Source organism: Ictidomys tridecemlineatus, chromosome 5 (assembly GCF_052094955.1).
Source record: "Ictidomys tridecemlineatus isolate mIctTri1 chromosome 5, mIctTri1.hap1, whole genome shotgun sequence".
NCBI lineage: Eukaryota > Metazoa > Chordata > Mammalia > Rodentia > Sciuridae > Ictidomys > Ictidomys tridecemlineatus.
In genome coordinates, this window is record NC_135481.1 from 131,825,290 (window position 1) to 131,851,330 (window position 26,041).

The window sequence follows — 26,041 nt, forward strand, 5'->3', positions numbered from 1 at the left end:
TTTGAGATATTTCCATAATGGATGCTGTGAACTTTTAAATTATTTATCTATTTATTTATGTACTTGTTTATTGATACTAGGAATGGGGTGCTTAACCACTGAGCCACATCACCAGCTCTTTTTAGTTTTTATTTTGAGACAGGACCTCTATAAGTTGCTCTATAAGGACTGGCCTTGAACCGATCTTCCTGCCTGATCTTCCTGCCTCGGCTTCCTGAGTCACTGGAATTATAGGCATGTGCCACCACACCCTGTACTTTTAAGAAGGATGAAAAGAGAAATGGAAGGTTCTAGAAGCAGAACGAAGAGTAGGAAACAAGGAGAAAAGGACCATGGCAAGCACACTGGCAAGATTAGGCCTGGAACAGATCTGAAGATGTCATTGGGCAGGGCAGGGTGGGGTAGGGGGCAGTGAGCTTCTTCATGAAGTTGCCCATTGGAGCCTGTTGGACATTGGACACACTTTCACTGTGAATTTTGCAGGAGGTGTTTGAAGGACTATCAGGTGAAGCAGGACCATTCCAAGCCTCAGTTGAGGGGAGAGAGCCAGGTGTTGTCTCTGGTGTTGGGGGCCATCTGGAATCCCCCCCAAGCCACATTCTGCAGTGGAAAATAGGTGAGCAGCCCTAGAGAGAGTGAAGAGGGGAAGAAAATCATGAAAGAGAAGGAACTTAGCACACCTCTTATTGTTTTGAAGTTAGTCTAAGCATGGAGACTGTCCTGCCTGTACCTAGCAGTTTCTTTAACTCTTTCATATAACTGTCACTGCAGTTGCAGGAGGCCAGAGTTATTAGATCCCTTTATGGCCAAGACAGTGGTACTGCAGAGCATTCAGATGCAGGGTGGAGCCAGATGCAAATGTTGAAGCCAAAGCCTTCTCCAGCTGTGCCCTATTCCTCAGTTCTCCACCCTCCTTTCCTTGTCTCAGACTTCCATGTGATTGTGACCTCATACTCCCAGGGCTTACAAATGTCCAGTGTTTGTCCTACTTCGAGAGAGAGAGAGACATTCACACTCTACCCAGATTGAAGCACAAGACTGGATGCGGGGCCTCCAGTACATCTGGATGTAGGCTCTCACTCTCCTCAGCTTTGCTCTCTGTCGTTATTCCCAAGGAGGCCCTTTCTGTGTGGACGACAAAGGCATCCTGCCCTATGCTCAATAAAAGTAGTGCAGACATCTTGGGGGTGACTGACTAGTCCTTCTGGCTGGAGATCCAGGTGTCATTGGCCAGTCCAGAGGTGTGTGCACACCTGGAGTTCCAGGGCTGGGAGGTAGGTAGGTAGGTGCTCCACAAAGATGGAGTGGTACTCTCTGCTTGCACTGTGTTGCCATCTAAGAGTGTGCCAGTGGATAGCTTGGCAGTGTTGGTGCAAGAGCTACTGTGGTCTGTGAATTGCAGTCTCAGGTCCACAGTTCTTGTGACTCAGCTTCAAGGTTCCTAGCCATCTCAAATCATGTCTGCCATACTTTTTTGAGAAGTCATCTTACAGCAAGTTAAAGCAATTAGGCATTGTATGTTCAGGTTTCTAGTTCTAAGGAAGAACTTTCAGGCTTGGCCATGAAGTGGATCATTAAATTGGATTTTTAAAGTTTATTTTCCCATCAAAGAGATTTTTTTAAAATCGGTACCTTACTTTTCAGTTCAGTTTCTTGGAGGTAGAATCATGGGTCTTTCAGAGCTTCACTTTAGCAAGCTTCTGTCTTTGTGTTGGTATGGATGGAAGCAACATTTATTGAGGATTTTTTTTTTTTTTTGTCAGACACCTTTGTTGGGATTTGATATAAACCTGCACCTATAATCCTCTGAGTAACCCTATATGGTAGGTGGTATTCTAGCTAGTAATAAGTATTTGTGCAGCAATAATCAGGAGTGAGCATTTTCTGAATTTTCCCACATGTTAGATAATTACAGAATTCCAAGAGTCTCAATTATCATTAGAACAATTTCAGCACAATTATGTTCAGATAAGTTAAAGCAAATTATTTTATTTTAGTTGTTAACAGCTCCAGAGAAAGCTGTTAATTTTATATTCTTTAAAGCTGTAACTTTTCCTCTGAAAGGTTGACTTTTAAAATATTAAGCCATTCCATCAGGTCTTGTTTACTTTGCTTTGACAAGGAGAGAGTTGTAGGACTAAAAAAGGAAACAGCCTTCAATGTCAGAAAGAATTGAGTTGTTTTGAAGGTGGACTTTGACCTGACACAGAAAGCCCTCCCTGAACCAACAATTAGAAGAAAATTGGGAGCATCTAAGATAGAATGAAGTATCATCATAAACAAGGGTGCTTTACAAATATTAGATGATACATGTAGATATGCTTTGAAATAAATGTGTTTAAGAAGGGCTTCACTGAGCCTTTTTTGTAAGTGACGTTTCCCCATAGTGGTTTTTTTTTTTTTTATTGATTGTTCAAAACATTACAGAGCTCATGATATATCATCTTTCATGGTTTTATTCTCTGCATTGTATCACTGCCATCTCACATGGGGATTGTGCCCCTTGATTCCTCCAGAGCCTCTGCCATTAGCTACACAGTGAGTCTTTTATGTCTCAAGGTACCACACATATGGGTTCCGCCAACTGCAGATGAGAAATGTTTGGAAACAATAACTCCAACACATTCCTGAAAGCAAAACTTGAATTTCTTCCCTGAGTACTATACAGAATCCATTTGTGGTATACAACGCATAGCTCCTGCCTTTAGCATCTCAGCCCCTCTCCAGCAGTCGTCTGAGCCTAGTTTGCCTTGTCTTTCTTGTTTGCCAGCTGTGTAATGCGGCCTACTGTGGTCACATCTTTACTGAACATGTGCAGACTTCTCTTCTCGTACCAGGGATTGAACTCAGGGGCTCTCAACCATTGAGCCACATCTCAGCCCTATTTTGTATTTTATTTAGAGAAAGGGTCTCACTGAGTTACTTAGTGTCTCCCTATTCCTGAGGCTGGCACAGGCTGGCACTCACAGTCCTGAGACTGGCATTCACAATCCGGAGACTGGCATAGGCTGGCACTCACAATCCTCCTGCCTCAGCCTCCCGAGCAGCTAGGATTGTAGGCATGTGCCACCAGGCCTAGCTCAGACTCTTTTCTCTTGCTACTGTTCCCTGAATCATACAGTGTAACGATTACTTACATTAGCACTTCCTGGAGATTATTTAAAGTATATGGAGATTATATGCAAATATTATACCATTTTATATAAGGGACTTGAGCATCCCCACAAGGGGCCTGGAATCAAATCCCCTGGATGCTGGGGGACAAAAGACTTGTTTTCAGGCTGTTGCTTCTTCTGGATACTCGTCCTCCTCTGTACTCCAGCAGGAGGTGGAATGAGGTGAACTCAGCTTTGTAACAAAGATGTCAAACAACTCTAGGAAGATTTTTATTTTTAATTAACCCTGAGAGGTTGACTTTTGTATGCCCTGCTTAGAATATTCCACAATTGCTTGATACTCACTATGTTCCCAAACTGAACTTATTCCCTACTGAAACAGAATTTAATCACCCCATAATCTCTTTCCCAAGATTTCCAATTTGAGCCTGTTTTCTCAACACTTACCTTAGGGTTGTCTTTGAATGTCTCCCTTAGTCCTTCCTGCCACATACTTTTCTGAAATGAGTAACTCTTTCACAGAACACTTCTTCCCCACCATGATCTTCTTGCTTTTTTTTTTTTAATATTTTTAGTTGTAGATGGACACAATAACTTTATTTTATTTATTTATTTTTATGTAGTGCTGAGGATCAAACCCAGTGCCTCACACATGCCAGGCAAGCACTTGCCACTGAGCCACAATCCCAGCCTTGTCTTCTTGCCTCTTGCCACAGCTTGCAGCCAGTCTCCATATTCTTTGATCTAGGCACAATCCCCAAGCTCTTCCATATCTGGCTCCACCTTCTTTCCACACTCTGCTGCTTATCAGCATAAACTCCTCACTGATCCCAGCCCAGCCAGACTCCAGGCCCAAGGTGTGGGTGCTCTGCCTCCCTTGCCTTTCTTTTGACATTTTTTAGACTTTCCTCCCTTGACCTTGGCTTCAAGCTCTGCTTTCTGCCTGAAGCTGTTCCCCACTTCCCAGTCCCTGCCCTGATCCTTCTCTTAGCTGAACTCTCTGTAAGCTTCCTGGCCATACTATTCATTTTATCAGTACCTGGTTTTGGTGTTATTTATTGCTTCGAATCTCATTTTCTTCTTTTTGGTACTGGGTATTGAACCCAGTAGTGCTCTAACACTGAACTACACCCCCAGCCCTTTTTATTTCTTATTTTGCATTAGGGTCTCACTAAGTTGCCAAGGCTGACTTGTGATTCTCCCAAGTCACTGGGATTACAGGTGTGCACCATGTGTCCAGCATAACCCTGTTAGAGTCTCACTATGTTTTCAAGGTGGGAGCCGAGTGTGGTGGTGTGTGCCTATAATCCCAGCAATTTGGGAGGCCTGAGGCAGGAAGCAGGAGAATCATCAAGTTTGAGGCCAGTCTTGGCAATTTAGCAAGATTCTCATTCACTTAGTGAGAACTTATCTGAAAACCCCAAAAGATTTAGGGATGTAACTCAATGGCAAAGAACCCTGGGTTCAATCCCCAGTATCGGGAAAAAAAAAGAAAGAAAGAAAGAAAAAGAAAAAAAGTTTCCAAGACTGGCCTCAAACTTGCAGTCCTCCTGCTTTAGACTCCTGAGTTCCTGGGATTACAAGGATGTGTTACCATGTACAACTCAAAAGGTGTGTTTTAAGAAAGAAAATAATGCTTTAGGTGATTGATATTTTCCCCCGTCTTCTTCATGTAGGGCACATGTTTATTAAGCATTTTTCTCAGAGAGTACAAGATTGGTTTGCCATTTCTATGTCTGAAAGCAAAGAGATCCCACATGGCCATCTGTGCTTTTGGCAGGTCCTTCATGTATACACCTGCTTCCTTTGCACAGTCGGTCTTTTGCTCTGAGGCTTTGGTCCAAAGTTTATGAGGGTTTCTCCATATCCTCAGACATCATCCTTCAATTAACATTTATGTTATTTGTGTATTTATCTTTGTCCTATGTCTTAAGATATTTCCCCTAGGAATTCTAGCTCTGAAATATTTAAAATGTTGACTTCAAAAGTCAGCAGAACTGTGCCAAATGTGCTGCTTCTGAAGATAAATGGGAAGGCTCTTGACAAAAAGGACAAAGTCAAGGCCTATTATCTTAAACAGGATGCAGTATGTCTCAGGCTGGTTCATGGCTATAGAAAGAGAAGAAAGCCTTACATTGAAACAAAAACAAACCTATTTTCACCTTATAAATGGCCATTCCCATGGAACACCATCTCAGCCCTCTCAGCCTCTGTTTGTGGGTGTTCCTGCCCCAGCCCTCTCTCTTGCTGCTGAGAGTGTCACAGAGCCCTTGGCTCCAGAGTGAGTCATGTCCTGTGTAGAAATTGAAAACTTCATTCCAGTGATCCACCTGTGCTCCTCATAGCTTGTGATTGCAAAGTCAGTGGGCATTTGGAGACATTGACAGCAAAACTCGTGGCCTTCCAAGGGAATTTACAAGTAACACTGCTAGTTAGGGTAGTTATTCAGTATCTTGTCTTTCCCTCCTTTGATTCCTTGTGCTATGTGTTTTTTTGTTTTGTTTTGGTTTGGTTTTTTTTGGTACCAGGGATTGAACTCAGGGGCACTTAATCACTGAGCCATATCCCCAGCTCTATTTTGTATTTTATTTAGAGACAGGGTCTCACTGAGTTGTTTAGTGCCTCGTAGCTGCTGAGGCTGGCTTTGAACTTGTAGTTCTCCTGTCTCGGCCTCCCAATCTGCTGGGATTACAGGCATGCGCCACCTCGCCCAGCTCCTTGTGCTGTGTTTTAAGAAAATCTCATATCATGCCTAAAAGCACACATGTTTACAAGCTCACTAAGAATTAATGTGGTCTTCATTCTTGCTACTTTGCAAACAAGAGATTCTGCTCCTATCCAGATCCCTAAGAGGATGTTAAGCTTTGAACAGCTTTTTATATCTATTGGAATGATAACTCTGCTTGAAATTTAGTTTTAATTTGTTCAGAAATAGCCTTAGGCTAGAATCACTTTCTGTTCAAAGTAAGAGGTACCTCTAAGCTCACTGATTTCTGGGCTTGGGTGTTAACTTCACCAAAGAGGAAAACAGTTTTACCTAACCTTGTGGAGCTTACAGCCTCATTGGCAGTATAGGGCTCTCACAAAGTGGCTTATTACTTACACTTTCACATATGTAAGCACCTTAGTGAATGGCTCAGGGAAGAAAATACTGTAGATAGGTTGGAGGCATTAGGATTACTATGGAAAAGAGATAGGCCTGGAAGGGACCTGCATGACCCAGGGTTTTCTAATGATGGATAGTAGCAGTGGTTTTTATGAGCCAGTTAAGAGGAGCCCAGCCTTCAGGAGCAGGAGCTTAAGTAACTTGGACAGAAAAGGAAAAAGATGGAGTAATTCGTCAGGGCCAGATGTAGATTAATTGAGCACATGGACTTTTATCCTTAGTGATTTGCTGAAGGGTTTGATTAGAAAAGTAACATAACAAAAGTTGTTTTGTTTCCAAGGAACACATGCAATGAGGATGCACAGGATGGATTGGAGTGGGGAGTGTGTCAGTTCTTATAGATAGAAAGTGGAAGGAAGGTAGGTTTGGAAGAGAAAAGCAGAGGTCAGCCATGGATATTGATTAGGCCTGGGGGATTCCAAGGTTCTGTCCTGGAAAAATGAGAGAGGCCAGAATGAATGCTGGCAGGCTGTCAGAATGCAACCATTAACATGAGTCACAGCAAGACAGGGATTAAAACCAGGTCAGCAGTCAAGAACTAGGACACCTGATTCCTCATCGGCCATATGATGACACACAGAACCAAAAGGACAGAACAGGATAGATTGGTAGCTTGAGCAGCGAAGGACCCACTGGAGCAGTCTAAGCATCAAGGAGATGGACATAGAGGCAGCAGTAGTAAGGATTTCAACAAGACCTCTGGGGGCCAGGCAGTGGGTACCTGTAGTAAAGAAACTTGTCATTGGGCAAACTGCCCGTTTATATACTGATCCCACAGGCAGACCCTGATTGGATGACCACAGGTTGCTGCCATGTGCAGTTGCTAGCCACAAAGCAACAAGCTGGTGTCAAAAGGTGACCAGTCTAAAAAACATCTCAAAGATAGACATGGAAGGACTTAGTGACTAAGAGTATGTGAGGGAGAAGGGAGAGAGAAGGGTGAGATTTATCCTAATTCTCCGCCCATGAGGTGAAGTGTATGGTGGATTGGAAGAAATGAAAAGATGGAAAATGAAGAGTCAGTTTTTGAGAAGGGTTGAGTGTGAAGTGATGGGATATTCACAAGGAAATAGCAATAGAAAGCAAAGAACTGGGAGACTGGAGCCAAGATGAGGCACCTACAGTGAAGAAACAGATTTCAGAAACTGAACCATCCATTTACTCATTAACAAATATTTATTGCAAAACTATCATACATCTGCTAGGTATGATAGATGAAGGCCTAACCAATATATCCATGCCTGACCTCTGCTTTTCCTTCCTTCCACTTTCTATCTATAAGAACTGCCACACTCCCCACTCCTCACTGAAGAATTCTGCATGGAGATAAATATGAAGAGAAAAAAGTCCAGAAAAGGGTAAAAAGTGCGGCCAAAACGTGAGAGAAGGAAAAAGGAAATAGAAGAAGAGTGCTCAGAGAAGAAATCTGGCTACTGTAATATTAGGGGAAGTAGAGAACATTTTTCAGAATGATGTGGTAGTTAATAGCAAGCACAGTTTGCGTAACTTCCCCTAGTGCAGAATTTTTTACCCCTTCCTTCAGAAGTGGGGAAACCTTCCTAGACCACTGAACCCTCAATCCATGGGTAAGCTCCCAGGCCCCCACATAATGGCTCATTTAGCATGTCTTAGTGATGGCCCTGCATCTGAGTTTTCTGTTACGTATTTATTGGCACCCACCTATTTTCACCTCTTGACTTTGTGTCATCCAGGCATTTCTGTGAACTTATAGGTGATCCTCTGCCTGGGTTCTATTGCCATAACACTCTTCCTTTTTAGGTAGTTCCTTCTTCCTTTTCAAACTGTTGGTGCTGGGTACCGATTGTGCAGATGCTTTGTGCCTTCTGACCTTTCTCCTAGTTCCCCTGTCTGGCTTCCTTATCCCTGCCACCAAGTCTGTGCCTAGGTTTGTTTTCACATGTTTTGTTTTCTGGCTTTACTCTTCCCACACATTCAGACCTCCTGATGCCACCACCTAGCCAGCAGCTCTAATCTTGCCACCTACTCAGACCAGTAGTTTACGCTGACCTTGTTACGTGCCTCTGCAAGTCTTCTCCCTGCTGGCCCTCCTCATTGCTGCCATGTTGGTATCCTTCCCCCTAAGCTATGTCTTTGAGTTCTTGGAAGAAACGCACTGGGTTTTGAGCCTTCTTGTAGACTTCTATCAGAAACACCATAAGTTCCATTTTCCAGTTAGAATAAAATATGAAAAAACGAAAAATCATTCTGTTTTACCATGGAAGAAAATCATCATTAAAGTTATTTTCACATGTTGCTTTCAAGTTCCTTTTCCCTTATATAGTTTTTTTTTTTTTTTTTTTTTTTAAGGAGCATAATTGCAACCCCATTCTTGTAGGTTGCTTTTTTGGGAACATCCTAACATGACTTTTTCCTTACTAACTAACTATGAAACATAATTTTTAATGGCCTCCTATTCCTTAGGAAGTTTCTTTTTTAGCACAAAATCTGCCATGAGTTCTAACAATGTTGGGAGAGCTGTGTCCATAGCTAAAGGATCGGGATTTTTTTTTTTTTTAAACCAGGATTAACCAGGGCCTCAGATGCTCTACCACTTTCCCAAAGCTACACCCTCACCTCTTTTCATTTTATTTTGAGACAGGGCCTCGTTTAGTTGCTGAGGCTGGCCTCAGACTTGGCAATCCTTCTGCCTTAGCCTCCCATGGTTAATGTTGTTCTTGGCACATGCTTTTAAAATTGGATTTGAATTGGTATTGGAATTGGAATTGAATTGGTATTGTTCTAAAAATTATTGCTGTGGTTTCAATATTTGTTACCATCAAAACTCAAAAGATGAAATTTAATTGAAATATATTGGAAGGTGGGCCTTTAACAGGTGATTAGGACATAAGGATTTTACTCTTGTGAGTTGGTTTAATGCCTTTTCCCAGGCTGGCCTGGGACTTGAGATCTTCCTGCCCTCACCTCCTGGGTTGCTGGGATTACAGGCATGTGCCTATGTGCCCTGCGTGTCTGGTATACTTTAAAAATTTTTTTTTTGTTATTGTTATGACAGTGTAAGTTCATAAAATGCAAATGTCCAGCTTAATGACTTATGACAGGATTACCTATGACAAGGCAGAGACCATAACCATTCTTCATCTTCCAAGTGACAGGCTCCTTTCCAGATGTAGCCCTACCCCTTCCCCTGTCTGTAAACAGTGTCCTGACTCCTGGGGATTCACTTCCTTATTTTTCTCTGTAGTTGAACAACCTTAATTAAATATTCCTAAACGATAAAGTTTAATTGGGGTGAGTTTAGATTTTTTGCAAACAGTATCATATAGCTGCATTCCAGTTGTTTCTGCCCGTCTTCTTAATAGTTGGTCTTCAGGACTTGCTACTGGCCAGGTGTGGTGATGTACATGTTGAATCTCAGTGACTGTGAGGCTGAGGCAGGAAGATTGCTAGTTCAAAGCCAGTGTGGACAACTTAGGGAAACCCTGTCTCAAAATAAAAAAATAAGAAAGACTGGGAATGTAACCCCATGGTAGAGCACCCTGGGTATTTTTTGGTGGATATTTCTGTAGTGAATATGTCTTGGAATAGGTCCCTGAGTTTGTGTTAATTTATCTTCAGCTTTACTTAATATTGAGAAACTGTTTCTGAGTGCTTCTCTCAGACTGCATCCCCATCAGCAGGGAATGAATGTTCCTGTTGCTGACATCCTTGCCAGCACCTGCCATTGTCAAACTCTTAGGTATTTCTCAATCTGGTGAGTATCCGGAGTGTCACATTATGACTTTAGTTTGTATTTCTTTTTCTTTCTTTTTTTTTTTTTAACTAATGAAGTTGAATCTGTCTGTCTGTCTCTCTTGACCCTCTGGATTTCTTTTATGAAATGTTTATTTTGTAAAATTCCATTCCATTTTTGATTGTTTTCCTTGTTGATTAGTAGTTCTTAAGTCCTCTGTTGGTTATATATGTGGCAAATGCCCTTTCTCACTAGATGTCTTCCACCTGTACTTTTTTAATGATGTCATACAATGACCAGAAGTTCTTGATTTTAATGTAATACATTTTCTCTCTCTTTTTTTCCTTAATGGCTTGGTGTTCTGTGTTTTGCCTGGTAAAATTAAAGTAAAAACTTTGACTCATGGAGCATTGACTGTCATGAATGATATGCATCTGATGGAACTCAAAATAGAATTTGTAAAGATGGCGCTTCCTGGGGCCCATAAACAGAAGTTTTAGAGCTGTGAGTCCTTAGGTAATATAGTTCCAACTTCTCCATTAGACACTGGAAAGTGATAAGGGCTGGGTGTGATAGTGCACACCTATCATCCCAGAGACTCTGGAAGCTGAGGCAGGAGGATTGCAAGTTTGAGGCTAGCCTGGGCAACTTAGTGAGACCTTGTTCAAAATAAAAAGGCTGGGGATGTAGTTCAGTGTTAGTGTACACTGAGTTAAATTCCCAGTGCCACCACCATCACACACACACAAAAAGGAGATTGAGATCTCTGAGGATGGATGGTTCGAGACACTCAGAAGAGAAAAAGCTGCCTTGCAGGTAACCACAACATTCATCTCTGCCCCACCTAGCAAGCTTGCATCTTTCATCTTTGTTCACTTCTCCCTGAGCTTATTCATTCACTGTAACCCCTGAGCTCATAAAGTCCCATGACATAGAGTGTAGAAGAGCCAGAATTTTGAAAGAACACATTTGACTTAATAAAAAATGGAATGAACATTTCCTCATAACTGTCATAAAACCATGATTGCCTACAACCCTCATAATTCCTCAGATTTGATCAGTAAAGGTTAGTCTGATGCCATCTTGGCAGTCACTTACTTTATTCTTGATTTTTTTATATAATTTTTTTTAAGTTTTAGGTGAACACAATATCTTTATTTTACATTTTTGTGATGCTGAGGATCGAACCCAAAGCCTTGTGCATGCTAGGCCAGCACTTTACCACTGAGCCACAATCCCAGCCCCCTATTCTTGCTTTTTAATATTAACCATCTCTTTTTTAATATTTATTTTTTAGTTTTCGGTGGATACAACATCTTCATTTTATTTTTGTGTGGTGCTGAGGATCGAACCCAGGGCCCCGCGCATGCCAGGCGAGTGTGCTACCGCTTTAGCCACATCCCCAGCCCCCTCTTAATTTTTTGTTTCTTCATTCATTAACTGCCTTCAGTTGTCATTTCCCCCTTTTCTTTCCCCCTTCATTTTATTTAATTTATGATTTATTTTCTACAGCTGATAGTAAAATATCCTATAATAGGAGTGGCAGTTATGGAATGGGTCCTCACCCCAGATGTGGAAATGGGGGGCTCTTTTTTCTGCAGGCACCTCATTATCCTCCATCAGTATCCAGTGGCCCTTATGCTTTAGGTAGACATAGGCTACTCTGAAAATCTGAAGACTGTGAGGGGAAATATTTATGCTCAAATATTTATGCTCTCCCCAAGAGGTTCCTAAACTCCAGGTTAAAATTAGAAATTAATGTACGGATTTGGTGGCAGTTGCACTGGGGGAGGCTCCTGGAATAATTTCCATTTAGCCAAAAGCTAAATAATTTCCTGAGCATGGCTGTGCTTTTAAAATCTTGGTCTCTAACATAGATTTTGGGCACAGGATGCTGCTGCTATCAATTTCCCACTCACTCCTCACCATCAAGGCTCCTGTGTCCATTTAATAAACTTGTTCTTCACTGGGAAGGAAGCCCCAAGGGAGAACAGTGGGTGAGACCTGCTTCCAGCACACTTCTGCTTGGGCAGTTGTATTAGAAGGTGTCAAGTTCCAGGGATCTGGGCCACACAGACACTTCACTTTAGAAAATAGAGGGTATAGTCTGTTTTTTAAAAAAATTCTAAAAATCTTTTGTGTCCTCCTCCCTGTAGGATCCCTCACAGTCTCTTAATTGATCTCCTTGTTTCCTTTTCATGCCTCTGTCATCTCTCTTCTTGACTTGGGAAAGAGAATCCTCCCAAAACACAAGTTTGTTCTTGTCACCTCGCCCTTTGATACTCCAGTGGCCCTCACCTTCAGGACAGATTCCAGCCTTTAACTTCCCTTTAAGTTCCTCCCAACCATGTACCCCCCCTACCCCACCCCCCAGGCCTTTGTATTTCCTTGTGTTTGTTTCAGTCCTGCCCTGGCATAGCCCGGATGTTAATTCTCTGTAAAATGCATCACAAGACTTGCCAAACCAGAAGTAGCTGCTCCCTCCCCAGATTCCTTCTTTAGGCCCCTTATTTTCCTGTGGTGTTTTCCTAGAGCTTGAGGTGGAAAAGGTGGGGCTAGAATCCTGTCATTCTCTTCAGCTGTGGATTGATAGTTCTTCTCACTGAAGTCTCTTATCAGAAAGCATTTCATATCACCTTAGAAACTGTAGTTGGTACTTATTCTGAAAAGTAGGATTGTCAGATTCCACTTTGGGCTGCTGGGAATCTACTGTGGATTGCTTCAACTTTACCAAATAATATCAAATTGTTTTTCCAAGTGCTTATACCAATTTACACCCAGCAAGGAGTTCCACTGTTCCGTGAACTTGTCATTCCTTGATGTTTTCATTTTTATCTCTTGGGTGTAAAATAATCACTCCTGCCTTTAATTTGCATCTTCACAGTCTGACACAATGAAGCCATCACATCTTTGTGTGTGTGTCAGGTGTGTGTTTCCTCCTATGTCCCACATCTTCATTCCTTTTGCCACTTTTGTCTTTTTCATGTGTAGGGCTTTTTTATAGATTGTGGCTATCCTTTGTAGGTTAGTTAGAGGACACACACATTTTCCTGGACTTCTTCAGTTTTGTTCCACCACCATACCTAGGGTGTTGCCTTCTTCTCCATCTTTACTATGACATCTGCTTCTCATGCACAGGAAGGGAAAGGAAATGGGAAGCACGCTTTTCCCTCTAAGCTATGACCTGGAGGTTGCTCACCTCATTTCTACCCACATCCTATTGTCTATTGATCTCTGGCCAAACCAAGCTGCAAAGGAGGCTGGGAGGTGTAGTCTGTATTCTACACAGGCCTTTACCCAACTGAAAATTGAAGAGAATGAATTCAGGGACTGCTGATGGGTTGAAAGACTTGGAAAGGTTTAGCCATTGAGAAGAGAATAAAGAAATACAGTTGTCTTCAAATTAATTTTGTCTCAGTAAATCTTTTTCTGATACTCATACCCTTCGTATCATTAAAACGTCACCTGCAGAGCTCTTAATATTATAATTTGCAAGCCTATTTTCATTTTTACTTCAGAAATGCGTTTATTGCCAGGTGTTGTGGAACACATCTGTAATCCCAGTGGCTCAGAAGGCTGAGACAGGAGAATCTTGAGTTCAAAGCCAGCCTCAGCAAAAGCGAGGTGCTAAGCAACTCAATGAGACCCTGACTCTCAATAAAATACAAAAATAGGGCTGGGGATGTGGCTCTGAGTTCAATCCCCAGTACCAAACAACAACAACAACAACAAAGTGTGTTTATAATTATCAAAGGAAATATAAAGAAGGAATGTTAGGAAATAAGCCAGGCATGGTGGTACACACCTGTAATCCCGGAGTCTCAGGAGGCTGAGGCAGGAGGACCTTATGTTTCAGGGCAGCTCAGAGATTTAGTGATTTAGGCTTAAAAAACTTAGTGAGACCCTGTCTCAAGAAAAAAAATAAAAAGAGCTGGGAATGTGACTCAGTGGTTAAGTGCCCCTGAGTTCAATCCCTGGTATCAAAAAAAAAAAAAAAAAGGGAAATAGGATGACTATGTAGAAGCTGAAATTTCTGATGCATTAATTTAGTTAATTTGCCAGGGGATAAAAGTTACATTAAAAAAAAAAATCCATCTTCATTTATTTTCCATTAGTTCAAATGTTTAAGGGGTACAGCATTACATGGATTCTGTGTCCAATGGCCTTAGCAGGAAGGTTGCTTCAGAATTTGGCCCAAACCATGCCACTGTTTCCATGGGCACAAGTTACCTTTCCCCAGATTACTCTGGTTTTGTTTGGTTTGCCACCAGAAGTCACTGTGTTTTTTTTTTTGCTTTGTATGCATAAGCACATCTTTTGCCCAAGCAGAACTTGGCTTCATCTCTGGTAGAAATAAGTTCAATTTTTAGAAGAGCTTTGTGCTCACTTTGGTTCTGGAAACCCTGCTTATAGCCAGCAAAAATGGCTTTGCACCACAGCCTTTTAGAAGTGCTGTTCCCTGCAGGCCTTCACAGGCTCCAAGATGGCGGAAAGAGCTATGTTTGTTATTTTTGCAAACTATTGCAGAAGACAGAATCTTAGTTACTCAGTACTGGAAAAAAAAAAAAAGCCTCCAACTTTTCTTTTTTAATCAAGTTCATGTTTTTTTTTTTTTAAGTTGGACAGCATGCCTTTGTTTTGTTGGTTTATTTTTATGTGGTGCTGAGGATCAAACCCTGTGCCTCACACATGCAAGGCAAGCGCTCTGCCACTGAGTTGTAGCCTCAGCTCAAAGTTCATGTTCATTTTAATCAAAAGCATATAAGTTAGATGTTATGGTTTTAAGCTGGTAGCTGTGGAAGTTTTATAGGGTTTAAGATTCTGTCTCACTATCTCCTCTCTCTCTTCCTGCATTAGCTAATGGCACGCACCTCTGATTTCCCCAGGTATGGCGTAAGTCCAGAGAACATTATCCTCTACGGTCAGAGCATTGGGACTGTCCCTACTGTAGACTTGGCCTCACGGTATGAGTGTGCTGCTGTCATTCTCCACTCCCCTCTGATGTCTGGTCTGCGTGTGGCTTTTCCGGATACCAGGAAAACCTACTGCTTTGATGCGTTCCCCAGGTGAGCTCACGTTAGTACAAGCGTGAACTTGGCCAACAACCCAAGCTCACATTGATACTGCCATTAACAGTGAAACTTCCAGGTATTTACTAAATATATCCACACCTTGGGCCCTGTGCTGGAGATATGAGGCAACTGTGACAAATATACCATAGAGACTTTATCCTCTAGGGCCTACCTAATTTATGAAAATCTCCCAGAGGATGTATAAGGACCTTGAATATGCTGATACCTAGGATTAATAGATAAAGCTGTACCACATAAAATAAAAATAGCACCCACATATCCCCCAAAGGAACTTATAGTTCAGCATTTGTTCATCTGGAGGAAGCCACATACAGAAAGAATGAAGAAGCAATTAGCAATTGTTTGGATGGGTACTCAAATAAAATGACAAGTAAACTCAACTTTGAAATTTTTCTTGCTTTTCCAGTTATACAGTACAGGTAAAAGAAAGGTGACATGCTTGGTTAATCTTTGTAAATAGAATTAAAAGTTTGGGCTAGGAGCAGTGGTACATGCCTATAATCCCAGGAAGTTAAGGCAGGAGGATCACAAGTTCAAAGCCAGCCTCAGCAATTTAGCAAGACCCTTTCTCAAAATAAAATTAAAAGTGTTGGGGATGTAACTCGGTGGTAGAACCCTTGCCTAATATGCATGAGAACCTGAGTTCAATTCTTAATACCAAAAAAAAAAAAAAAGATAAAATGGATTACTTGCATGCCATGTTTTGATTTGTGGTAACTGTCCTCAGGGACGGTAAAAGTGAATAAACCACCACCACTTTTTCCTCTGCTCTCTCATTTTTAGTAGGAGGCATTGTCCTGCAGAGGTGCACCCACCAGGGGAAGTATAAGAACAAAAGCTGTGGGCTCCCCTGCCAGTCTTTTAGAGGTGGCAGAGCACTTCTAACCTAATTCCTGCTATTTTCTAGTTCCTACTGATAGAAGGAGGAAAAATATACTGCAAACACAAAAGCAATGAGCACATTGGTTCTTGAATACCTCTGTTTGAAAATTCCTATTTCTGTTTTTGTTTGTTTGTTTGTTTGTTTTTGGTGGTGCTGGGGATTGAACCCAGGACTTTGCTGGGATTGAACTCAGGATTGAACCCAGTAGGCAAGCACTCTACCAACTGAGCTATATCCCCAGACCTCCGTTTCTGTTTTTTAATAGAACATATTTGCCCCCTAAACTTGTTTCACAGGTATGTTGTTAAAGCATCCTGAGATTGTTACAGCAAGCTGGCTAAAACATACTACCATTTTATAGAAACAGTCTCCGAGGAAGTAATACAGTTTTAGAACTTTGAATGACCTATTAATTGCTGTCATTCTGCTATTACTGGGTGTAGGTGGGCATTATTTGGCTGCATGAACATGTGCTGCACAGACTGTCTGGTCTCACAGGAGCAACCCACTGTTCACACCTTGTGTGAACTTCAGTTCTATGCAGTTTACCCCAGGACTCAGTGAAACTCAGCCTCATGGGAAAGTGGATTTCTAGTAGTGTGGCCAGGAATGCTAAGTAGGGCTAATATATGTCTCAAATGTGTCCTTATTTGTGCTGAATCAGTAATGAGAGACCAGTTTGTTAAAAGACACATATTTCCGCATGTTTATAGAAAGCAGTGCCAGGAGTTACCCTGGCAACATAATGAATAGCTTTTTCCTGGCTTCTAAATTAGCCTATACCTTAAAGTGCAGCCAGGACTAATTGCAACTTATCGATTAATAACAAATCAACAAGTTAGACTGAGTTTTTCTGTTTTACTAGTCATTGGGCTGTGAATTTTAAGTTCATTTTTCCCTTCAGTCATCATGGCAGCCTTAAGAAGTTGATCCAGTTACTGTACTCATTTTGCAGATGAAGAAATTGAAGTTTAGAGTTTAAGTAATTTGCTTACTTAAGGTTGGTGATTGGAGACAACAAAATGAATCAATTTTTTTATATTCAGTGCCATAAATTATTAATATGATAAATTTCAAACCACTAATGGTTGCATGAACTTTAATCATTAATTGAATTTGGTAAACATTTTCTTCCGGTGTCCACTGCTACCCAGTGGCAGAATTATTTCTGTTTATGTTCCACTCATGTTCCACTCCTCAAAAGATGATACTTTCATATTTCCTTTTTGGTATTAAAAAAAAAAATACTAGGGCTGGGGTTGTGGCTCAATGGTTAGAGCGCTCGCCTCTCATGTGCAAGGCACTGGGTTCGATCCTCAGCACCACATATGAATGAATAAATAAATAAATAAATAAATAAATAAATTAAATAAAGGTATTGTGTCCAACTGTGTGTGTGTGTGTGTGTGTGTGTTTTTATTTATTTAACTAAAAAAACAAAATACCCAGATATGGTGTCACACATTTGTAATCCAGCTACTCAAGAGGCTGAGGCAAGAGAAGCCTTGCAATCACAAGTTTCTTTCTTTCTTTCTCTCTCTCTCTCTCTCTCTCTCTCTCTCTCTCTCTCTATCTCTCTCCCTCTCCCTCTCTCTCGTACTGGGACTTGAACTCAGGGGCACTCAATCACTGAGTCACGTCTCCAGCCCTATTTTGTATTTTATTTTGAGACAGGGTCTCACTGGGTTGTTTGCTTAGCACCTCATTTTTTCTGAAGCTGGCTTTGAATTTGCCATCCTCCTGCCTTAGCTCCCTAAACTGCTGGGATTACAGGCGTGCACCACCACACCCGGCTTTGTATTTTTTTTTCCCTTTCATCTCTTTTACATTTAGGCTAAGAGCATGGCATTAAACTTCAGTACATTCTTCAGACAGAAGAGATTCCCTTAGGAGTGCAGCATGGGGCATAGTCCTAGGCCCATCGTAACCACTGAAACCATTGAGTAAATGTCTTTTTAATTGAATATAGTTGAACTCTCTTAAAGGAGGTCACTTTTAAATTTCATAAAGGGGGAAAGTAGGTTTCCAAATAAGATTGCTAATATACAATTAAATACTGCCACTGAGGTTTTGATCTTTGAAAATTACATAGCTGATGAGCTTTTGCAATATTTCTGGGATACCTTGAAGTGGTTAGCAGCTTCATGAGTTGTTAATAATAAAGACTGTGACAATTCTTCATAGACCTTTGTAATGTGTACTTGATGTTCGAACTTTTAATTATCTCCACAGCTTCGTGCCTGTTATTTAATAAGCTCTCTGAGCCTCAGTTCCCTCCTTGATAAACTGGAGCTGGTCACTTCTCTCTCATCATGTTTCATTGAGGATTAAATGAGATTGTGTGTAAAGTATAAAACACTCTGTTATAGTAAATGTTTAATAAGTGTTAGCTGTTACTTTTAACAAGACTTCCACGGGATCTCGTGAAAATAGACGAGATCGGGCGCGTTCAGGGTGGTATGGCCGTAGACCTCGTGAAAATAGAAAGGAGATGAGTAGAGAAGAGGTAGGGGATCAAAAAAAAGGAAACAGAAGAAATTGAGAAATGAAATTGATCCAATTATGCAATATGCATGTATGAATATATCACAATCACATCTTTATGTATAATGATGATACAGCCATTATCATAAATATAATTTAATATAGATAGCCAGGCACTGCGGCACATGCCTGTAATACCAGTGACTCAAGAGGCTGAGGCAGGATGATCACAAGTTTAAGGCCAGACTAAGGGAGACCCTTTTTCAAAAAATAAAAAGGGCTGGGGATGTAGCTCAGTGGTAATGCACCCTTTAGGTTCAATCTCCAGTGCAAAAAATATATATGTACATTTATATTTACATAAATAGAAGAAAAACTACTAGAGGAAGGGCATCAGTGGAGGGGATGGGAGAGAAGGGGAGGTACTGGGGAATGAATTGGGGCAACTTATATGCATATATAAATATGTCACAGGGAACTATACTATTATATATAATTATAATGCACAAATAAAAATATTTTAAAAAAGATTCCCACAAATAGTACCGATTCTTTTTTTCTTAATATATATATTTTTTATGAATACAATATCTTTATTTATTTAATTTTTTTTTATGTGGTGCTGAGGATCAAACCCAGTGCCTCACGCTTGCTAGGCAGGTGTTCTACCACTGAGCCACAACCCCAGCCCCAAATAATACCAATTCTTATCCTTATATAACTTTGATTAGGCTCAGACATGGAAAGAGAGTAAAAATAAGAGGGTCTTTAGTGGGAGAACAAACTGGAGAAAGATTCATTGCTCTTGATTCATTTGTAGGTTAAATGAATGTTACCCGCATCAGAGAAGCCCCCCAGACTCCTAGCCAAACAAACACTGTTAGTCCTTCGTGTCCCTCCTTGAGATATGCTTTAGAGCCCGAAGCACATTCCTTTGAAGATCCTTAAATATTCATTCTTTGAGAATACATTTGATTTTTATAAACATTCAGAAGTTATTTGAAATCAAATCTAAATCATGTTAAGCTTTCAATCTGAATAGTATAATTTTTATCTAAAACTGATACCTTAGCTTTTATGAAATGTAGTTCTACATCTTGTTAATCAGTTTTCTTAAAAAATGGTTTCTGAGAACTTGAGAGGCAGTGGATCAAGATATGTCAAGGGCTGGCCTGTTTATTTTTATTTTTTAAAATTCTTTCTGAAAACATGAATATATCAAAAATATTAGTTACTGATTTGTTGGTCTGATGCTTTTAGGAGTTCTATTTTTAATAAAATACTTTAACAAAAACACAATAGTTAAATGCAATGTGGTATTCTTGATTGGATCCTGGAACAGAAAAGAGACATTAGTAGAAAAACTAGTGAAATTCACATGAATTCTGATGTTTTTAGTTAATGCTAATGTATTCAAATTAGTTTCTTAGTTTTGACAAATGTACCATGGCAATGTATGTCTTTAACCTTATAGGAAGTGGATTAAGAACATGTAGAAACCCTGTATTACCTTTACACCTTTCCTGTATATCCAAAATGAAGTTATATTAAAAAAAGAAAAAAATAAATACTAGAAAAATGGCAGAGGAAGCCAAATCATCATGGTGTAGGTTCATTAACTAAGAGTTGGATTACTCTGGTAGGGTTGTTGATAATGGAGAAGGCCGTGCATGTCTTGGGCCAGAGGATACACGGGAATATTTATAACTTCCTCTCATTTTTGCTGTGAACCTAAGACTGCGCTTAAAAAAAACAAGTCTTTAATTGAAAAAAACAAAACAAAACCCATTGTTAACTTCCTCATCTTTGGTGACGTGAGCATAACTAAAAGGAGCCCATTTCTCCCTTCCCCTCTGTTTTGCAGCATTGACAAGATATCTAAAGTCACATCTCCTGTGTTGGTCATTCATGGTACAGAAGATGAAGTCATCGACTTCTCTCACGGCCTGGCGATGTATGAGCGCTGCCCCCGAGCCGTGGAGCCTCTCTGGGTAGAGGGAGCTGGGCATAATGACATAGAGCTTTATGCACAATACCTGGAAAGACTAAAACAGTTTATATCTCACGAACTTCCTAATTCCTGAAGACAACAACTCGATCTTACCTCATTTACTGTGAACAGAAGAGTCCTCTGTTTTGCACATGCTTTAACTGGATAGCTAACTGGCCCATAACCACAAAGAAGTGCCCACCTTTAGGGTGCTCTGATCAAAGAGGTGAACAGACCTCAGTCTTTTGTATTAAGAGGTTGTTCTACTCAATTCCCACAATACATTAAACTGAGCAGCCGTGATTCCCAGCTTCGTTACCTGCAGGAATGGGAATGAGAGCTGAGTGTGGGGAACATTTTCTAGTGCTGTATAAAGTGTGCTCTCATCTGTTTCATGCCCTTGCCCGTCATTTCTCATTCATTGACGCAGGACTTGTCCCTCTCTTCCCCAATGTGCTCAACATTTGATATGTGGATCTTTCTCAACCACTGGATTTACCCATTTGTGAAGCCGTGATGGTGTAACTGGAAAACCACTGTGGTGGCAATCCTTTTATTAATTTTTGTTAATGTGCTGATCTTTCCCCAAACACATAAGTTGAAGGGTGATTTACTGGAACTATCACGAGCAGCTTCATCAACTGTAACAATATAAATATAACTGGAAAATTCTTAAGCAAAAGGAAACTGGGGGTTTTTTTAAGTGTAAATTTATTACTAGCCAACAGAGTTTTAATATTTTGATTGTCTGGTTGGTCTATCAAAGAGCCTAGCTGACTTTCCTTCTGTAAAGTCCTCCTAATAGGCTTTTTTAAAGTACTGTACATATTTGCAATTACATTGTGCATAGATTCTTAATGGGTAGTTTTCTTTTGTCAGGCTACAACAACAAACTGCAAATTCCTTGTTTGTAATGTAAATGATTGAATACATTTTGTTAGTATGTTTTTATTCCTATGTTTTGCTATTAAAAATTTTTATAACATTTCCAAGACAAAAATTCCAAGTTTATGCTTTGAAGAATTTATGTAATTAAAATTTCACTAAACTAATAATCTTTTTAGTTTAGGAGTTATTTGGGTTTTGACACTGGATTTGCGCCAAATGAGCATCAGAAATAGAAGATGCTTAAAATTGCTACACTACTTGTATTGGTTGGGGGTTTGGGTTTGGGGGTCCTTTGTTTTACTTTTATTTTCTTTTCAAATTTAAAAGCCTTAAATGTACTGTAAGCCTCAGATTGTTGTACAACTGGATTGCGGTTGATTGCCAGTTTGTGTACTGTTGCTTGGATGCAGCACAGTGGTTGGTAATGGAATAAAGGATGCATGGATCAGAATGTGTAGGCTTGTGCAGTTTTTTCCTTTCTCTCTTCATCAAAGAAAATAGTAAGAAAGCATTTTGTCTTCGTTTGAGAAGAAATTGGGGGGCTACATCACTGTCTTTCTCAAGCTATATCCTTTTCCTCTATAAAACACCTTAGATGCCCAGGCATAGTGGCACTTGCTGGTAATTCCAGCAACTCAGGGAGCTGAGACAAGGATCTTGAGTTCAAGGGCCAGCTGCAGCAACTTAACAAGTCCCCATCTCAAAAAAACAGTGGGAAGAAGATGGTGCTGGGGATGTGGCTCAGTGGCAGAATGCCTCTGGGTTCAATCCCTACTACTGCAAATAATAATTATAAATAAAGAAATAAAAAGACCTTATAAAGCCAAGCCCTTGTCCTGGAGCTTTGGAATGGCAGCCCATTCAGGCAGCAAGCACAGGTCGCAGCCTTTTCCAAAATTAGCATAAATTCGGACCAACAGTGTTCACGTAAGTGCTATATAAACCCCTAGACTAGCACACTCCAGCAGCAATTCCTCTTGGATTCTCTCTTGCCCTATCCAAGTTTTGTTTCTATTTACATTTGAATAAATTATGTTCTTACACCTACTCATCCTGGTCTGTGGATTTGATTCTTTGAATTTGGGAGACAAAAACCCAGCAAGAAGAAATTTGCAGTGGGCTTCTGGGGTCTGCTGCAATACTAGAGGGGATAGGTCACCATTAAGTGCTGCAGCATGTTTCTCGATTTAGAAGCCTGCAGCTTATGCAGAGCCCACCCTCCAGTGGAAGCAAGAAACTCCAGCTTCACTTTTTGGAAGCAACCAAGATTATAAAACAGGTAAAGTGCAGACAAGTAGAATATGCAGTGGATTTGATTTACAAAACAGGAAAAGAGTCTCACTATGACCCAGCTAGGTAGGGAGCAAAGTGCTGGTTTCTTTGGAAAGTCTGAGACAGGGCTATTCCACAGGTTCTTTTCAGCCCTGTGACCATGTGACCAGCAAAAGAACCACTGAGGGATGCTAGTTTCAACTCTTAGAATACCCTTCCCTGAGTGTGAATTAAGAAGAAATAACTGTAATCCCAGCTACTGTGGAAGAGGCAGGAGGACCAAAAGTTCAAGGTCAACCTGAGCAACTTATGAGACCCTGTCTCAAAAAAAGTAATAAGGGCCGAAGATGTAACTCAGTGGTAAAGCATACCTAGGTTCAATCCCCAATACCAAAAAGGAAATAGTGTATAGAAGAAGGTGCGAGAATAGGAGGGTGCACTTCTGAATATGTGTACACATGTGGAGGCTGCTTCCTGGTCCAAAATTGGTACCTGTGATGTGGAGCCTTAGAAGGATGGGAACAGCTTTCCTTCCCGGAGAGGGAATTAGCAAAGCTCCAGAGGTGATGCCTGTTTCAGAAGTCTGAGACTTCTAGTCAGGAAAGAAGCCTCTTTGGGGCTAGAGAGCAACTAACCCAGGATTTCAAAGCCCTGATTCTGATCCTATTTGTGAGTTAGTGCTTTGATTCTTCTGTAACCATTTTTTTTCATTTCAAAAATGATAATGAGAAACCATACAGTTGACAATGAAAGAAAGGGTGGCAGAGACTTTTCACTTCATTGCATGGTTTACATCCATTTGAACCAGCTCATGCTTTCCCAGAACTCAAGGTTGTGACACAGGAATGGCTTTCCTCCAAGGAGGCCTGTGTGGTAACTAGGAACCTAGGAAAAGAGCCTTGGGGGACTCCAAAGAAGCAGCCTCTTGGAACAGCAGGCTCCTTCCAGAGCTGTGTTCTATCTAGATCTAGAATAAATTCATACTTGGTTTTTAGGAAGTGAGGAAGTTTCTTCCTCTTAGAATTTCTTTCTGTTTACTCAAAAAGGAGAAAACAATGGCGGCATGAAATCCTTTTTGAGTATAGAGAAGGTATATTATTTCTAATATGAAAGCATGTTCTATTCTTGTAAAAAATCCTTTCATAAATACTTTTTTTTTTTATACTGGGGATTGAATTCAGGAGCACTTAACACTGAGCCACATCCCCAGCCCCACCCCCCCCCTTTTTTTTTTTTTTTGCATTTTATTTAGAGAGAGAGTCTCACTGAGTAGCTTAGTGCCTTGCTAAGTTGCTGAGGCTGGCTTTGAACTCAATCCTCCTGCCTCAGCCTCCCTAGCCGCTGGGATTACAGGTGTGATCTACCATACCATAAATACTTTTAGAAGGCCTAGAAATAATGTTTAGAGCAGGATATTGTGACCATGTTATCTTCATTCTCCTGATCATTACTTTATGAGCCCTGAAATTAAGCAAAGTAATACAAATATGGATCAGTCATTATCACAGAACATTTCAAATCCAGGCTAGTAGTGTGTAGCTCAGTGGGAGAGCAGTGCATAGCATGTACAAGGCTTTGGGTTCAATCCCTAGCATCACCAACCAAAAAAAAAAAAAAAAATTTAAATAACTATAATAAAGAGAATGTACCATTTACAATAGCCTTTAATTTTTTTTCCCAGTACATGTCTTGTACATGATGTGTTAGATCATTCTTGGATACTTAGTGTATTTATTTTCCACATCTTGCCCAGAGCTCACCTAACTAAATAGGTACTGTGGCAGAGAGCCAGGCAAGCAGCTATGGGAAAGGAGGCCTGGCCTGGACTTGGCTGTGTTTCCTTTTCAGCCAAGGTCCTGTGATCCTGGTTGGGCCTCAGAATCTTGTGTGAAGTAAGGGGTCCATTTCACCTGCAATTCTTTTTCTGTGTGGTGTTTTATATATATTATAAGTAAAAATTGCCTTTACAACTTCTTTTAGGTTTGCAGTCCCGTGACATTAAGTACATTCCTGTTGTTGAGCAACCATCTCCAACCATCCATCTCCAGAATCTTTTCATCATCCCAAACTGAAACTCTGTATCCATTAAACAATAACTCTCCCTGCTCCCCTCACCCTAGCCCTTGGCAATTACCTTTCTCCTTTCCTTACATGAGGTCCCTAGAGTGAATTTATCACTCTAGGGACCTCATGTAAGTGCAGTCATACAGTATTTGTCCTTTTATGAGTGGTTTCTTTCACTTAGCATATTGTCCTCAAGGTTCATTCTTGTAGCATGTGACAGGATTCTGTTCTGCTTTAAGGCTGAATGATTTTCCATTGTATACATAGACCACATTTTCTTTATCTATTAATCCACTGATGCATATTAGAGTTGTTTCCACCTTTTGGTTATTGTGAATAAGGCTGCTGTGTACTTGTGAGTACAAATATTTGTTGTAGTCCTTGCTTTCAGTTCTTTGTGTGTATAACTAGAATTGCAAAGGCTGGGTATTTGAGGAGTTTCATACTCCCCATCAGCAGTTCTTGTTTGTTTGTTTTTGGTACCGGGGATTGAATTCAATCACTGAGCTTCATCCCCAGTCCTTTTTATTTTTGGTTTTGAGACAGGATCACCCTAAGTTCCTCCAGACTGTCCTTGAACTTGTGATCCTCCTGTCTCAGCCTGCCAAGTAGCTAGAATTTCAGGGGTGCACCACTGTGCGGCCCTTTTTCTGTGATTCTTTTTTTTTTTTTTTTTGGTATCAGGAATTGAACCCAGGGGTGCTTAACCACTGAGCCACATCCCTAGCCCTATTTTGAATTTTATTTAGACAGGGTCTCACTAAGTTGCTTAGCACCTTGCTTTTGCTGAGGCTGACTTTGAACTCGTGATCCTCCTGCCTCAGCCTCCCAAACTGCTGGGATTATAGGCTCGAGCCATTGCACCTGGACTTGATCTGCAATTCTTAATAGGAGTCCTGGTATCTATGATCACTTTGAAATTGCATGTCATATTTTGGACATCTATGGGCATTTTTCTGGGAACAAGATCCACTGTTTCAGCAGAAGTTATCATTATTCTGAAAAAATAAGAACAGAGTTAGAGAGTATTTGCAGACTCTTTTAAAACCAATATTTTCAGATTCTGAGAACTGAGTACAGGCTACAGAGAGGTTAAGGAGCCTGAGTTTACCTTGCAACGAGCCCAGGAAGAGATAGACTTTTGCCAGGACTCTGTGTTAGGAGGAGACTCTGTGAATGAGAAGGAGGTGCCTGGATATACCAGGGTTGAATGCAGAAACATTTACAAGTCCAGAGAGGACAAGACAGAGGGAGGGGTCCAGGATTCTGAGGCAGTAGGTTTGGCTGGTAGTTCTGTGGCACAGTAACCATGTGACCCTAGGCAAACCTTTTAACTGCTCTTGGCGGGTTCCTTATCTCTAAAATGGTACAAT

General features: G+C 40.7%; 1 protein-coding gene and 1 pseudogene across 2 annotated transcripts in view; one reads left to right on the top strand and one right to left on the bottom strand.

Moving 5' to 3' along the window:
- The window catches only part of Abhd17c (abhydrolase domain containing 17C, depalmitoylase), a 54,654-nt gene extending 32,871 nt beyond the window's left edge, over positions 1 to 21,783 (top strand). Inside the window, exons 2-3 of one of the 2 annotated variants that reach the window (XM_005320211.4) lie at positions 14,881 to 15,060; positions 20,319 to 21,783. In XM_005320211.4, coding sequence (XP_005320268.2) covers positions 14,881 to 15,060; positions 20,319 to 20,538 — 400 coding nt within the window. In that variant the 3' untranslated portion in view covers positions 20,539 to 21,783. The remainder of the gene's footprint in view (positions 1 to 14,880; positions 15,061 to 20,318) is intronic. The other variant, XM_078051092.1, reaches the window with a different exon arrangement.
- LOC101970712 (large ribosomal subunit protein eL33 pseudogene) lies at positions 13,857 to 14,734 on the bottom strand (annotated as a pseudogene).
- Positions 21,784 to 26,041: the final 4,258 nt, after the last annotated feature.